Here is an 11,510-nt window from a genome sequence, read left to right as displayed (position 1 = left end):
CTTGTAAGGATCCTGCTGCTGTCAGTAGGAGACATTTCCTTTTGATAAATCTGAGATCTTGTTTTCCATTCCTTAGGCCGTGTTGTACATCAGATCCAAACCCAGATGACTGTGCAAGTGGCAAATCCTGTCTGATTGCATCTCCCTTGTGACCCACAGCATGTGATGGCTGTTTGAGCAAGCTGGTGTTTCAAACGCTCTTCCCTGAAGCCTATTATCACCTATCCCTCTTGATGATGTGGGAGCCTCTTCAAACGCACTTAAATACATTCCTGCTCTTTTCATTTTTAATTAGTTTGCCCTATCCTCGTAACACGTTGTAAGAACACAGAAAATACCCTATCTCCGGTTTCATTAGATTTCTTTCCTGTAAGTGTGTTTTAGCGCCCAGAGGACTTCATTCTGAGAATGCTACAGAGCAAAGTGTCTGACTACCGCTTGCAAAGAGTGTTCTTTGGGCATTGTTCAGCTCCCTCACTGACAGATGTGTGGTTTTAAACACCCCGACCTGTAGAGCAAAGCTGCCTTGCCATCATGAGTCTGCTTCTATGGGACCCTTAAGCATGGAGTAGTAAGAGTGCCGCTACAATTTACAAATAACTGAGCTGCGGCTATTAAAAAGGGCGTTTTAAGGGTTAATTCAGAACAGCTGAGGAAAACAAATCGCAGCGGAACAACGACTGGGCTCCCAAACTCTCCTCCCTGCCCCCACCCCCCCACGGCAGCCATTTTCTCCCCCCCCATCCCCCCACGGGGACCACAGGGCACCGCCGCGGCTGGGGGTGGGGCCTCGGTGGGGCGGGGCGGGGCCGCGGCCGTGCTCACGTGACCGCGCCGCCCCCTGAGCGCCGCCATGTTGTTTCTGCCTTCACGGCGGAGGAGGCGGGCGGCGGAGCTGGGGCTTGGAGAGGCGGCGGCCCCCAGCCGCGGGCAGGTAGCGCCGGGACGGGCCCGGGGGGTCCCCTTGGAGGGGCTCCTCTTCCCCGGGAGGAGCCCCGCGGCTGTGGGGTTGGGAGCCCCGGGGCGAGGGGATCCCCTCGGGGAGGGCGCCGTGTTCGCAGGCCGGCGGTGGGGAGCGCGGCTGAGGGGGCCCCGAGTAACGTGGGTTTAATTTTTTAGCAGCTCTGCTTTTTCCGCGCGGTGGCCTTGCTCCGCTTTGCGGCAGCCCGGTGACTCGCCCGGCCGCCGCAGGTGGCGGTGCGAGCTGAGGCGCTGTGGTGGCTGGGGACCCGGGCGGGCCGGTGCGGGTTGTGCCGGCTGTCACGGCTGGGCGGGCAGCCGGCGGTGTCTGTGTCAGTGTTCCGCCTTCAGTGCAGCCTCTGTAACGCTACCGAATAAATAGCAGTGGTGGCGTGGGACGGCCGGCTGCTAAAACCTGCACCGGGGATAATTTTACCACTATTACATATATGACATACATATCTGGAGAGCACTGGATTTTATTACCTTAGGTGGGGTAGGCAAGCAGGGCATTCCGTGGCTAAATGTTGTTCTGAAGTCAAAGCATCTCTCTGCAGATAGCTGGCATGCAGTCTGCCCCCCTTTTGTTTGTTCTACCCACAATGGCTTACTGCTTTGCTAAATAAGCATGTGGTTTTTGTTTGTCTTCAAAGTATTGTACAGCTCTGAAATTGCCAGTGTTTTCTTTGGTTTCTTGTTTTTCTTTTTTTAGTGTATGGTGTTTTTTGGGGGGAGACGGGACTTTTGTGTGTGTGTGTTTTAGCAGTTTATAAGGCGATAAGCTATAACTGCAGACCAGGGGAAAGAGTTACTCCTCAGGCATATCCAAAACCTTTTTCTGACACTTCTACTCTCACTTATGGGCTTTGGTCACAGGCTCGTATAAGGAAGATCACATATTCTCAATGTAAGGCTGACCAGTGTGGGCTGCTGCTGCTAAGAATCCCTGGAGGAAAAGGGAAACTAATGTAGGGGAGAAAGATGAGCACAGGTGAGCAGAAATTGTTGCTTGGTAGATTACTGACAGAGTGAAAGCAGTAATGGAGTTGGGTTGCAAGGTGAATGTCAATTAATATGATCTCTTGAATTCTTACAGATGTTGGACCAAGTAGCACCTAAGGTTGTTTTGTAGTTGGCTGACAGACAGTGAATGTTTAAGCTGGGAGATGCTCAACTGTGAGCTGCTGAGAAATGTCAACTCAGATTAAATCAGAATAAACAAGCTTGCTCATTCTGTTTGAAAGTGGGGAATGAGACGGAAAGCTAAGGCTGGGTCTATAAAAGATGAAACTCCCAGGGTTATAAATGTAGGCATTTCTCCTGACAAGTTCTTCTTATTGAGTTTACGGTTAGATCTAAGTTATAATAAATAAAGTGATTCTGGCAGTGGACACTGGGATGACTTCATGATACAACGGTCATGCAGACTAAAGGATTCCTGTTCTTGGCAGCTGCTGCTGCTTTCATTGTCCTGAGTCATGCCAGGCAACTGCTGGAAGTAGAGTGCTGCACAGGAGTTAGAAGTAACCTTACAAATAAACCCTAAAATGTAACTTTTTGGTCGTACAGATGAATAGCAGCAGCTTAATGTCAATCCATTTTGCATTGTTTTCATAGTACAAATTATTAGGGATAAACTTTAGTTTTATTCTGCTGTTAGGTAACCAGGCTGCTTACGAGTAGAGATGATTTTCAGATAACTTGTCATCAAATTAATCTATCCAACAGAAAACACAAACTATGATAATGGTGCAGTGTTGCAATTGTAGATGCAGGAAGGAAAACCTGCAAGGTGATTAGGATCTCAGTAGGTCAAGCCATGCGACTGAAGGGCTGCCAGGCTTCCCGAGAGCAGGGCCACTGGTGAGTGCCTGCCCGTGAAGGGCTGGTCCTGATCCATGGCACTTCTTCGGGCCCCCCCAGGAGAAGAAAGTTGACTTGGAGGCTGCTTCGTGGCCGAGCCTGCAATGCATTCACAGCACAGAACTTTAAAGCAGAGTGTTCCGAGGTCGAACAGGCTTGTGGCCTCTTACACGCTGAGAGCAGTTCTTGTGCTGCTTAACTGGCCAAAGTGTGAAGCAGTACCTTTTAAATATGTGGGAGAGGATTAGTTAAGTGGGGAAAAAAGGAGGTAAACTTGCTTCTGTCCTCTCTTTTCAGCTTTCTGGTAACTTGCAGACCTACTGTAGGTGGTAAGTGTAGCCATACTGCAGCAACTGAGGGCTGAGAGCTGTAAGGACTCCACAAACACCAAGTGTAAGGTAGTTTTTAACACTTAGTTGTGGATTTTGCCCCTGCCCTTGCAGCTCTGCTAGTCCTTGTGACTTTTTTTGCCCAGAGATTTTCCATAGAAGTAATTTATGTCATTATCTGATGAGCCACTGCAACTTAAAAACATAGGAGACAGATTTTTTTCTATGTTAATATGAGAAATAACGTCAAATATGTAGCTAGCTTTAAGAAAAAATGACCAAGGGAGTAAACTTGCATTGTTACCACAAGGCAAGTATTTTTGTGTGACTGGATACTTGAAATGTTGGTTTGCATTTTTAAACTAGTGATGGCTAATACCTGTGGTTTGGTTTAAAAAAAAAAAAAGGCTTAGCAAAGAAAACTATGAATAGGCTTCAAAACTGATATGGGTATGCTGTAGATGTGTAAGTTTGAGAGCTGATAGGAGGTTTTGAAATGTCAGTGTTATGTCAGTTACGGAAGTGCTAAAGTACTGACTGTGCTTGTCAGTGCCTTTGAGAAGGTGTTGTCTTTTTTTTTCCTTAGGTGTTAACCTTTAACAAAGTTAACTTTGTTAACATTTTCCTCACAGAAGGCTTGGCTGAAAGTGTATTAAGCTGTAAATAAATGTGATTAGGTAGAACAAACTTGAGTCTGCCTTATGCTGTGTTTTTTATTCTTTCTTTCTCCAAGTCAAATGGGTAATTTCTAAGAACTTTAGTTTTAAGCAAGTATTGGAAAACTGCAGGCTTGTAGTTTAAACAAAATTATTTAAAGAATGACCTCAAGGACAGTGCAGCGCATATCTTCAAGGAGAACTTTAGGTTCAGTTTTCATTGTTTGTAGCAGATGGTTCGTGAGTGACCGCTGGCTGAAAATCATGATGGAAATAATCACGTTGCCAAGTCAGAGTGGAGGTACAAGAGGAGAAATGCTAGACTGAAAATTCAAGTGTCACTTGCGTCTGGTTCTTCAAGAACGCTGGGAGAAGTCAGTGGGCCAGTGGTGATGGATCCGGTTTCTGCTGGTTTCTATTTAAACAAGAAAAAAAAGAAAAGAGGAGGTGCAGAAAACTTAACTTGCAGTGTTTTTGTTTGCTTTTAATGGTGTGTTGCTGTGCATGTTCCCACTATGGTAGAAGTCCAATTGATGCTGTTCATTTAATATTTTAAGTGAGGTTGTAGCCTGCTGAAATCAGATCCGATGCAGTTACTGTGTTGTCTGTAGAGTGGTACTGGTAGCCAAAACTTGACGTCAGCACCTGACTTCTTTTGGCCTTTGGCAGTATGTGAAGCACACCCCCCCCTTTATTATAAAAATAATTTAATAGATTAAAAGACAAATTCCTAGGCTGGTTGCATGTTGCTGTTCTTTTTTTTTTTTTGAGTGTTGCCTCAACATCCAATTGCTGAAAGAGGTAGCTGCACTCAAAATAAAAAGGCAGTTATGAAGCTGTCATCATGGAGTTAAGAAAACCAAGATAGAGAAACACCATTGCCTTGTCCAATAAGCTCTGAAGGGCTGGAAATCAAAGATTTTTGTAATGCAAACTGATTTTATTTTTTGAAGTTGCATGTTTTCAGTCTTGCCAGCAAATGTTTGGACTGCTAATGAAAATGTTTCAGACTTGTAATTCAGTTCACTGTTTAAAAGGAGGATTCTGGGAGGGGACTAATTAAATTACATTTTGTGTTATGGTACATGATCATGTTAGAAATGGCATTTAGTAGAAACTCTTCCCTGCTTTTAACAGGAATACTGAAGTCAGTGATCCAAGAGCTTATGACCTTATAAGCTGGAAGAAGAGATTCAGAAGCGTTTACCAAAACGCACTGCAGTGGGGCTGCTTTTTATTTATTTGTTTTGGATTTCTAGTTTGGGACTGAAAATTGGAATGAGGGAAAAAGCTCTTGCAGACTTCTCTGTGCACTAGGTTGAGACTGTTTTTACATTAGATGAATTGTGCAGCACAGCGGGAAATAACTGGAACAAATCTGTCTGTAATTCTGCGGTGTCTTTCAGTTCGTGATGTTGGTTAAAACTATCAGATGCACATTGGAAAGTAAGTTTTTTCTTTTGTTTTCAGGTGCTGAATGATGATTTAAACTGAACAATTAAGGTAATAAACCCTCAGGAATATGATATCAGATAATGACATTCTTCGCCAAAAAAGATTGTCAAAAATGTATTACACAGATAAGTTTAAAATATGTAATAGGAGAAATAGCATCAATTCTCCAAGCCTCTGAAAGATTCTGTTGTAGTTTTTTGTTCTTGTTTTTTAGTGTTAAGACTTTGTTACTTGGAGGGGAACAATTCCAAAAATGAAGTTATTTTAGAAATCTTAAATCCTTTTGGAAGATGTTTAAGTGGAAAAAACGCAGCAGCCTGCTGTACTGGAAACTGCCATCCAGGTTCTGCAGATACTCTAAACCGCATATTTAATCAGTTGGGCCACAGATGAGTCCCTTACAGTAAACAAAACCTGTAAATGTATAAAGTTTCTGCTGCTTCCAAACAAAAATGCTTCTTACTGCCTTTAAACATATTTCTTTGGAGCCTCAAACACAGCTTGTAAGCTCACACTGAAATGACTGAAAAAATATCCGTTAAATATTACTTTTCAGACTAAAATCTTGACAAAAATGTTAACTGCTGGTATGGTGGCTTTTCTTTTTGGACGCTGAATGTTCTGAAAAGTGACAGCTTTTGAAGGCAGAATCCCGTTGAGATACTTGCTTATCGGTCCTGGTTTCTGTAGCCTTGGTATAGAAGTACCAGGGTTTTGCTGTAGCTGAAGAGACGCTTTTATGGATTGTGGCTGATGTCGAATTGAGTGCCCAGCTGAGGTATCTTTATGGTCATCAGTCTCCTAGGCCTCACTGCAGTAGTTCAGGTAGTTCAAGTTGTGCAAATTAACTTATCAGGTTATGGTTGCACAAAAGCATCAGAATACTGATAAACAAAAAGAAAGGAAACTGTTAAAACTAAATAACTTCATGATACTAACTGCAGTCTAACCACAGTTCTTTAAACTATAGAGGTAAAGAAACAAGTGCTTAATACCAGTCAGAACTATGTAGTTGGTTGGTTGTTCATGTTTTGTCTTTTACGATATGTTTGATTTTATAGGACAAAAAAAAATTGTAAGGTGTTCCCTTCAGTGAAGTGGAAAAACAGGGAAACATTCAGTACCCTTTGTTCTCATGAATGCATTATTTATTAAGAAATTGTTACTAAATAATAGAGTAGTTCAAATAACTTGTTAACTAATAGTAGGAATTAGGGAGACTAATGAAGACCTGGACCATTTTAAAGATTTCACCATGAACCTGGAAATCACATGCTAGTAGTCCAGTGACTCCAAGAAGGCTGTTCACGTGTATTAAATGGGATGTGGTCGTATCCTGAGCCATAGCAATTACCTGTGAAAGGTAACTGCATGATCCATTCGTGGTTATTAACCAATTTTAAAACTGTTGTGATACAAACCTGTATAAGGGATTTATAAATACTCATTTTAATTTTGCAATATGAATTAAATCACTTCCTCTGAACAGATTTATAATGAGAGCAGACATTCCTCCTTGTATTTTGAAGGCTCCTTGCATTGAGGCTTCAGCTGCTCTCAAACTGTAAAGCATTTCTTTTGTTTTACTGTAGGTTGTGTCCAACAAATACACATTCAAAGATGGAAAGTTAGGGATGAAAAAATTCCTGCAATTTCTAGTGTCTATTGTAGGCCTTGATTCTAAGGCAGCGCACAGTCATATGACTCCTATGCCAGCTTGTATCAGGTATTAATTCCATAACCATGCTCTGCGGGTGATGTATATGCCAGCAACACTAATTACAACTAGCAAGACCACATTCCTTCCTTCAGAGGAGGAGACAGACCGGGCTGCCTATGACCTGTTTCCATTTTAAATAGACACTGTTTTCCCAAAAGCCTGTTTTGGCTGAATTACTTTAAGTTCTTTTAATATCTGGGTGGTACAGGAGCAGTGGTTCTCCTTGAGTAGGAACTTACGTTTGGGCTCGTTAAAATGAACCTTGACCCCCCAGTGATTAAAATACTTTCTAATAGTATTAGATGGCACTAGTGCAATAAGAGCAAACCTTGGGCCAAAACATTGATGAGGGAACTGCTTCAAATAAACAAATAAAACCCTTTAATGCTAAAGTCTCTCAGTTTAAAAAAAAAAAAAAAAGGCAACAACAAAGCAAACAAAAAAGCTGAATTGGTACCACAAATTTGACCATCCCTGTGCAGGCAGCGAGACTCTTTCCCAGCACCTTTAAGGTTTCAACAGTTTTACCATGGCAAACCTACACATACTGAGTGATCTGGCATTGTAGACTCATCCCGAGTATTTGGCATCTTGAGTACAGTTTGAAGTAGCAGCAGTGAATGTGCTTTTGTAGCAGTTGTAATATAAGTATTCGTTTTACCACAGTTGTTTTGCAAGGAGTAAACTGTAAAATACTGAATATTTGTGTACTAATACTGTGACAAAAGCAAGTCGTGTGACTTTAAAATCCAATTACAGCACTCGTATTTGTTCTGTAGATCACAGTATTCCCTGCAAATTGATTTTAGTAATTCCAGTAAATAAGCAATAATTCTAATAAAAATTGGTGTCCCGCTTTAGGGATAAAGCTTCCTCTTCACTTCTGCATAATAAAGCATAACTTTGCTAATGAACTGTGGGACTGAAATGAGTATTAAAGGCACATGTGCTATGAAGTCGTCTTGCTCCATTCTTTCATGGCTCTTTCAGTGAACGTAAATGAATCCTTGCACTGATCTGCTGTAATAACCCTTCTGCACAAATGTTGGAGGCTTTTTGGGGAGAAGTGTTTTAAGTGACATACTGGTAAATCATGCAGTGCCATGCAGACTGCAGTCTGTGCAAGTGACGACTCTTAAACACACATTCTTGAGTGGATGTTCTTACTATGAGTACCTACACTTTGTCTGCTTAGCATCGTTATCCTATTTTTTACATGAAGCTTATTTTGGAAGACTTTTAACACTTTCTAATTACTTGTGTATAAAAATTTGTGCTCACAACTCCCCTTTTTAACCATTTTCTTAATCTTTACAGGCCTAGGAAGATCTCTTCCTGTAACAATGGCAGCAAAATCATCACTCCTTAAAGTAATACTGCTAGGAGATGGCGGAGTTGGGAAGAGTTCCCTTATGAACAGATATGTCACCAACAAGTTTGATGCACAGCTGTTTCATACAATAGGCGTGGAGTTCTTAAATAAGGATTTGGAAGTGGATGGACACTTTGTTACAATGCAGATATGGGACACGGCAGGTCAGGAACGTTTTAGGAGCTTGCGGACTCCTTTCTATAGAGGTTCTGACTGTTGCCTGCTTACCTTCAGCGTGGATGACTCTCAAAGCTTCCAAAACCTAAGCAACTGGAAGAAAGAATTCATTTATTATGCAGATGTCAAGGAGCCTGAAAGTTTTCCATTTGTGATACTGGGTAACAAAGTTGATATCAATGAAAGGCAAGTGTCTACCGAAGAAGCCCAAGACTGGTGCCGGAATAATGGTAATCATCCCTATTTTGAAACCAGTGCAAAAGATGCCACTAATGTTGCAGCAGCCTTTGAAGAAGCTGTTAGAAGAGTTCTAGCCTCTGAAGACAGATCAGATCAATTTATTCAAACAGATACCGTAAACCTTCATCGGAAACCAAAACCCAGTTCATCTTGTTGTTGACTTTTTTTTTTGCCAAGTTACTTTTGACTAGCTGGCTCTGTAAGAGGGTGGGAAAGGTGTAGTAGATAAAGTAGCACGTGGGTTCCACTCTAATACTGAAGTTGTAATATTCTGCTGCTTTCTTGAGGGAGCAAAGGGGAGCAAAAGAAATCCCCAGTCATGAGTGACCCATTATTGAGATAGTGATACTTCCTATTTAGGAAGGTGTCAAGTACAAATGTTAATATAAGAATGTAATTTGCCAACTTTAATCAAATGATAAATACTCTGATTATAATTAAAACTTGAAGTTCTAGAAGCACTACTTTAGAGAAACTGTTCTGGAATTGACACAAACTTTTATATGTATATATATTTTTATGAAATCGGCATTCCATTTTTGTTTCACTAGAAGTCAGTTTCTTAACAATGCTAGATATTAAACATTAGTCTCACTACATTCCTTTTGATGTCAGTGGTACTTCATCTCTAATGTGTTTACTGTAAGTTAACGTAAATTACCTTCAGGTCTTCTGTAATTGCCTAATGTGTCACTATAGGTCCGTAAGTAGAAGATAATTTTCTTACTTATTTCATGTCCGTTTTCCTTTCACTTACAATTCTAAAGCCATACTAATTTTTCCAGCTGTTTAATGCAAAATACTGATTTTTTTTTTGAAGTTAATATATGTCTTTGCCTTAAGTCCCATTCTGGCATGTTTCTGATCAGTCAGGTGGAAAAAAAATCTGGATAACTGAAGTATAACCATTTTTAGTTATGGAAAAAAAAATGTTATTCGGTCAGCTTTAATAGCACTTGAAGGGATCCATGTTAAGGCAGATTTCCAACAAGACTTTTAGTATGCAGCCTTAAAGTTCTGAACTCCTTGTTCTGTTGACCTGAGCTATGAATGTGTTTATTTGTGATCTCTGTACTGTGAAACTATGGATTGGCAATACATAGAGAACTCAGGAAGCTCGTAACTTACAGCAGCAGATAGTGACAGCTTTCAGCTCTAGTACAAGTAGATACCTGTAGCTAATACTTGAGCTCAATTCGATCTGTATTTAATTTGCCATTGTAGGGTATAGATTTAAACATTTAACGGTCTTTAATGTTACTGTACTCATTAATTGACAATGAATAGAAGCCAGTTTCATATTTAATGGTTAGTCTTTCTGCAGTAATGCAGGTGAAACCACGTGTTTGAGGCTCTCCATTGCTGTTAAATGGTACAATACTTGTATGAGAAGTTGTTGAAAGCTGGCTCTCAGAATACTCAATATCCTTATAACAGCAAACTCGATAGTGCACTGTTGCTTCAATGTGTAGTCTGACTGCTAACAGGCATGCTTGTATACACATTGTAGAGCTCAAAAGGAATTCAAATGCCTAGAGAACAGGCCATGTTATTCATTAAAATACGCAGACTCTGCTTTCTGTACTGCAACTCTTTTGTTGTAATAGAAAAGCTTTTCTGGATAGTACAGTAATGGCAGGAATCTTCTCTCAACCTATCTGTTCACTCTGTACCAGATGTTATTTGGAAGTAAAGCTTGCAGAATTAACTTCATCTTGCTCTTACACACTTAGAATTTGGACTATTTTGTATACTTGCTTGAACCTGTTCAGGACCGTTTTGCTCCATGAATCTGCTGCTCCTGCTTAAAAGTGACATCTTTTTATACTAATTGTACGTTTAACATCTACTTCATTCTGACAGTCCTGTATATACAGCAACAGAATTTTGTTAAGCTTCAGTCACTGAACTGCTAAATATAGGCTGGGCTGCTACTTCTGTAGTGTTTAGATTTCTGGTCAGCGAATGAAAGATCGGTGAAGAAAGAAAGAATCTTAGCTAGATTCTTCCTAACCTTAAGCGGAGAGAGCAAAAAGCTTTAAAAACTAAGACTGCATGCATTAGGGGCCACTAAACTGGTAACATGAAATTTGTTGTGAAGTACTTAAAGCTTCCTTGAACCTTCCTTTTAGTGGAGGTGAGGTTGAAACAAAATAGTAGATTGTTACCATTGGAGTACTACAGATATTTACATAAGATCCCTAAAAGTAAACAAAGGATGAGAACTGTTGTAGTAGTTTTTCTGGTGCCTCATAGCCCACCCGTGTTTTCTCCTCTGTACTCTTTCCATGTGACATCATGGTTACCCAGCCTCTGTCCGAGAAGCAGGTTTAATAAAGCTAAATGTAACTTAATTCAAAAAAGTGCATTGCTTGTGCCATGTGAACTGCTGTCCCACAACTGTACACTAATCACAAAAGTAGTAAAGGTAAAGGAGGTTTACATGCTATAGTAAATAAGACTGTGCAACCTATGTTGAGGTCAGGCTTTGTTGTGAGAGGGAGACTGACACACAGTTGAAAGAAATAATAGTCCTGTGATGAGCAGATGCAGATAAGGTGCCAAAATAATACCTTCGTAATACTCTGCAACAAATGCATTTCTGTACTTTGTGAAGGCTTAATATTTATTATTCAATATGAAGATAAGGTAGGCACTTGTGGTGTATGTTTGAATTCACTGATTCATGTCAGGTACTAATGTACCTTAAGTATTAGGGGGTCCTGTTAGCTGTATTT

General features: G+C 40.8%; 1 protein-coding gene across 6 annotated transcripts; it reads left to right on the top strand.

The window, feature by feature from the left end:
- The first annotated feature begins 760 nt into the window (after window positions 1-760).
- On the top strand, window positions 761-11,135 carry RAB9A (RAB9A, member RAS oncogene family). 6 transcript variants are annotated; one of them, XM_040533446.1, is made up of 4 exons: window positions 833-934; window positions 1,837-1,951; window positions 5,279-6,626; window positions 8,301-9,371. In XM_040533446.1, the coding sequence occupies exon 4, from the start codon at window positions 8,327-8,329 to the stop codon at window positions 8,930-8,932; it is 606 nt and encodes a 201-aa protein (XP_040389380.1). In that variant the 5' UTR covers window positions 833-934; window positions 1,837-1,951; window positions 5,279-6,626; window positions 8,301-8,326; the 3' UTR covers window positions 8,933-9,371. The 6 variants fall into 6 exon arrangements, 5 of the variants coding, with proteins under 5 accessions (XP_040389361.1, XP_040389380.1, XP_040389370.1 ...); XM_040533436.1 differs by having other exon boundaries at window positions 841-934; window positions 5,279-5,311; XR_005814117.1 differs by lacking the exon at window positions 1,837-1,951 and having other exon boundaries at window positions 761-934; window positions 8,301-11,135.
- The last annotated feature ends 375 nt before the right edge of the window (window positions 11,136-11,510 follow it).

The sequence above is a fragment of the Cygnus olor genome, chromosome 1, assembly GCF_009769625.2.
Source record: "Cygnus olor isolate bCygOlo1 chromosome 1, bCygOlo1.pri.v2, whole genome shotgun sequence".
In the NCBI taxonomy this organism is placed as follows: Eukaryota; Metazoa; Chordata; class Aves; order Anseriformes; family Anatidae; genus Cygnus; species Cygnus olor.
Note: the sequence above shows the minus strand (reverse complement) of the source record. Positions and strands in the feature narration are given on the sequence as shown.

Coding starts and splice junctions, on each gene's coding strand:
- RAB9A (XM_040533427.1), top strand. CDS start 8,327: ATGGCAGCAAAATCATCACTCCTTAAAGTAATACTGCTAGGAGATGGC.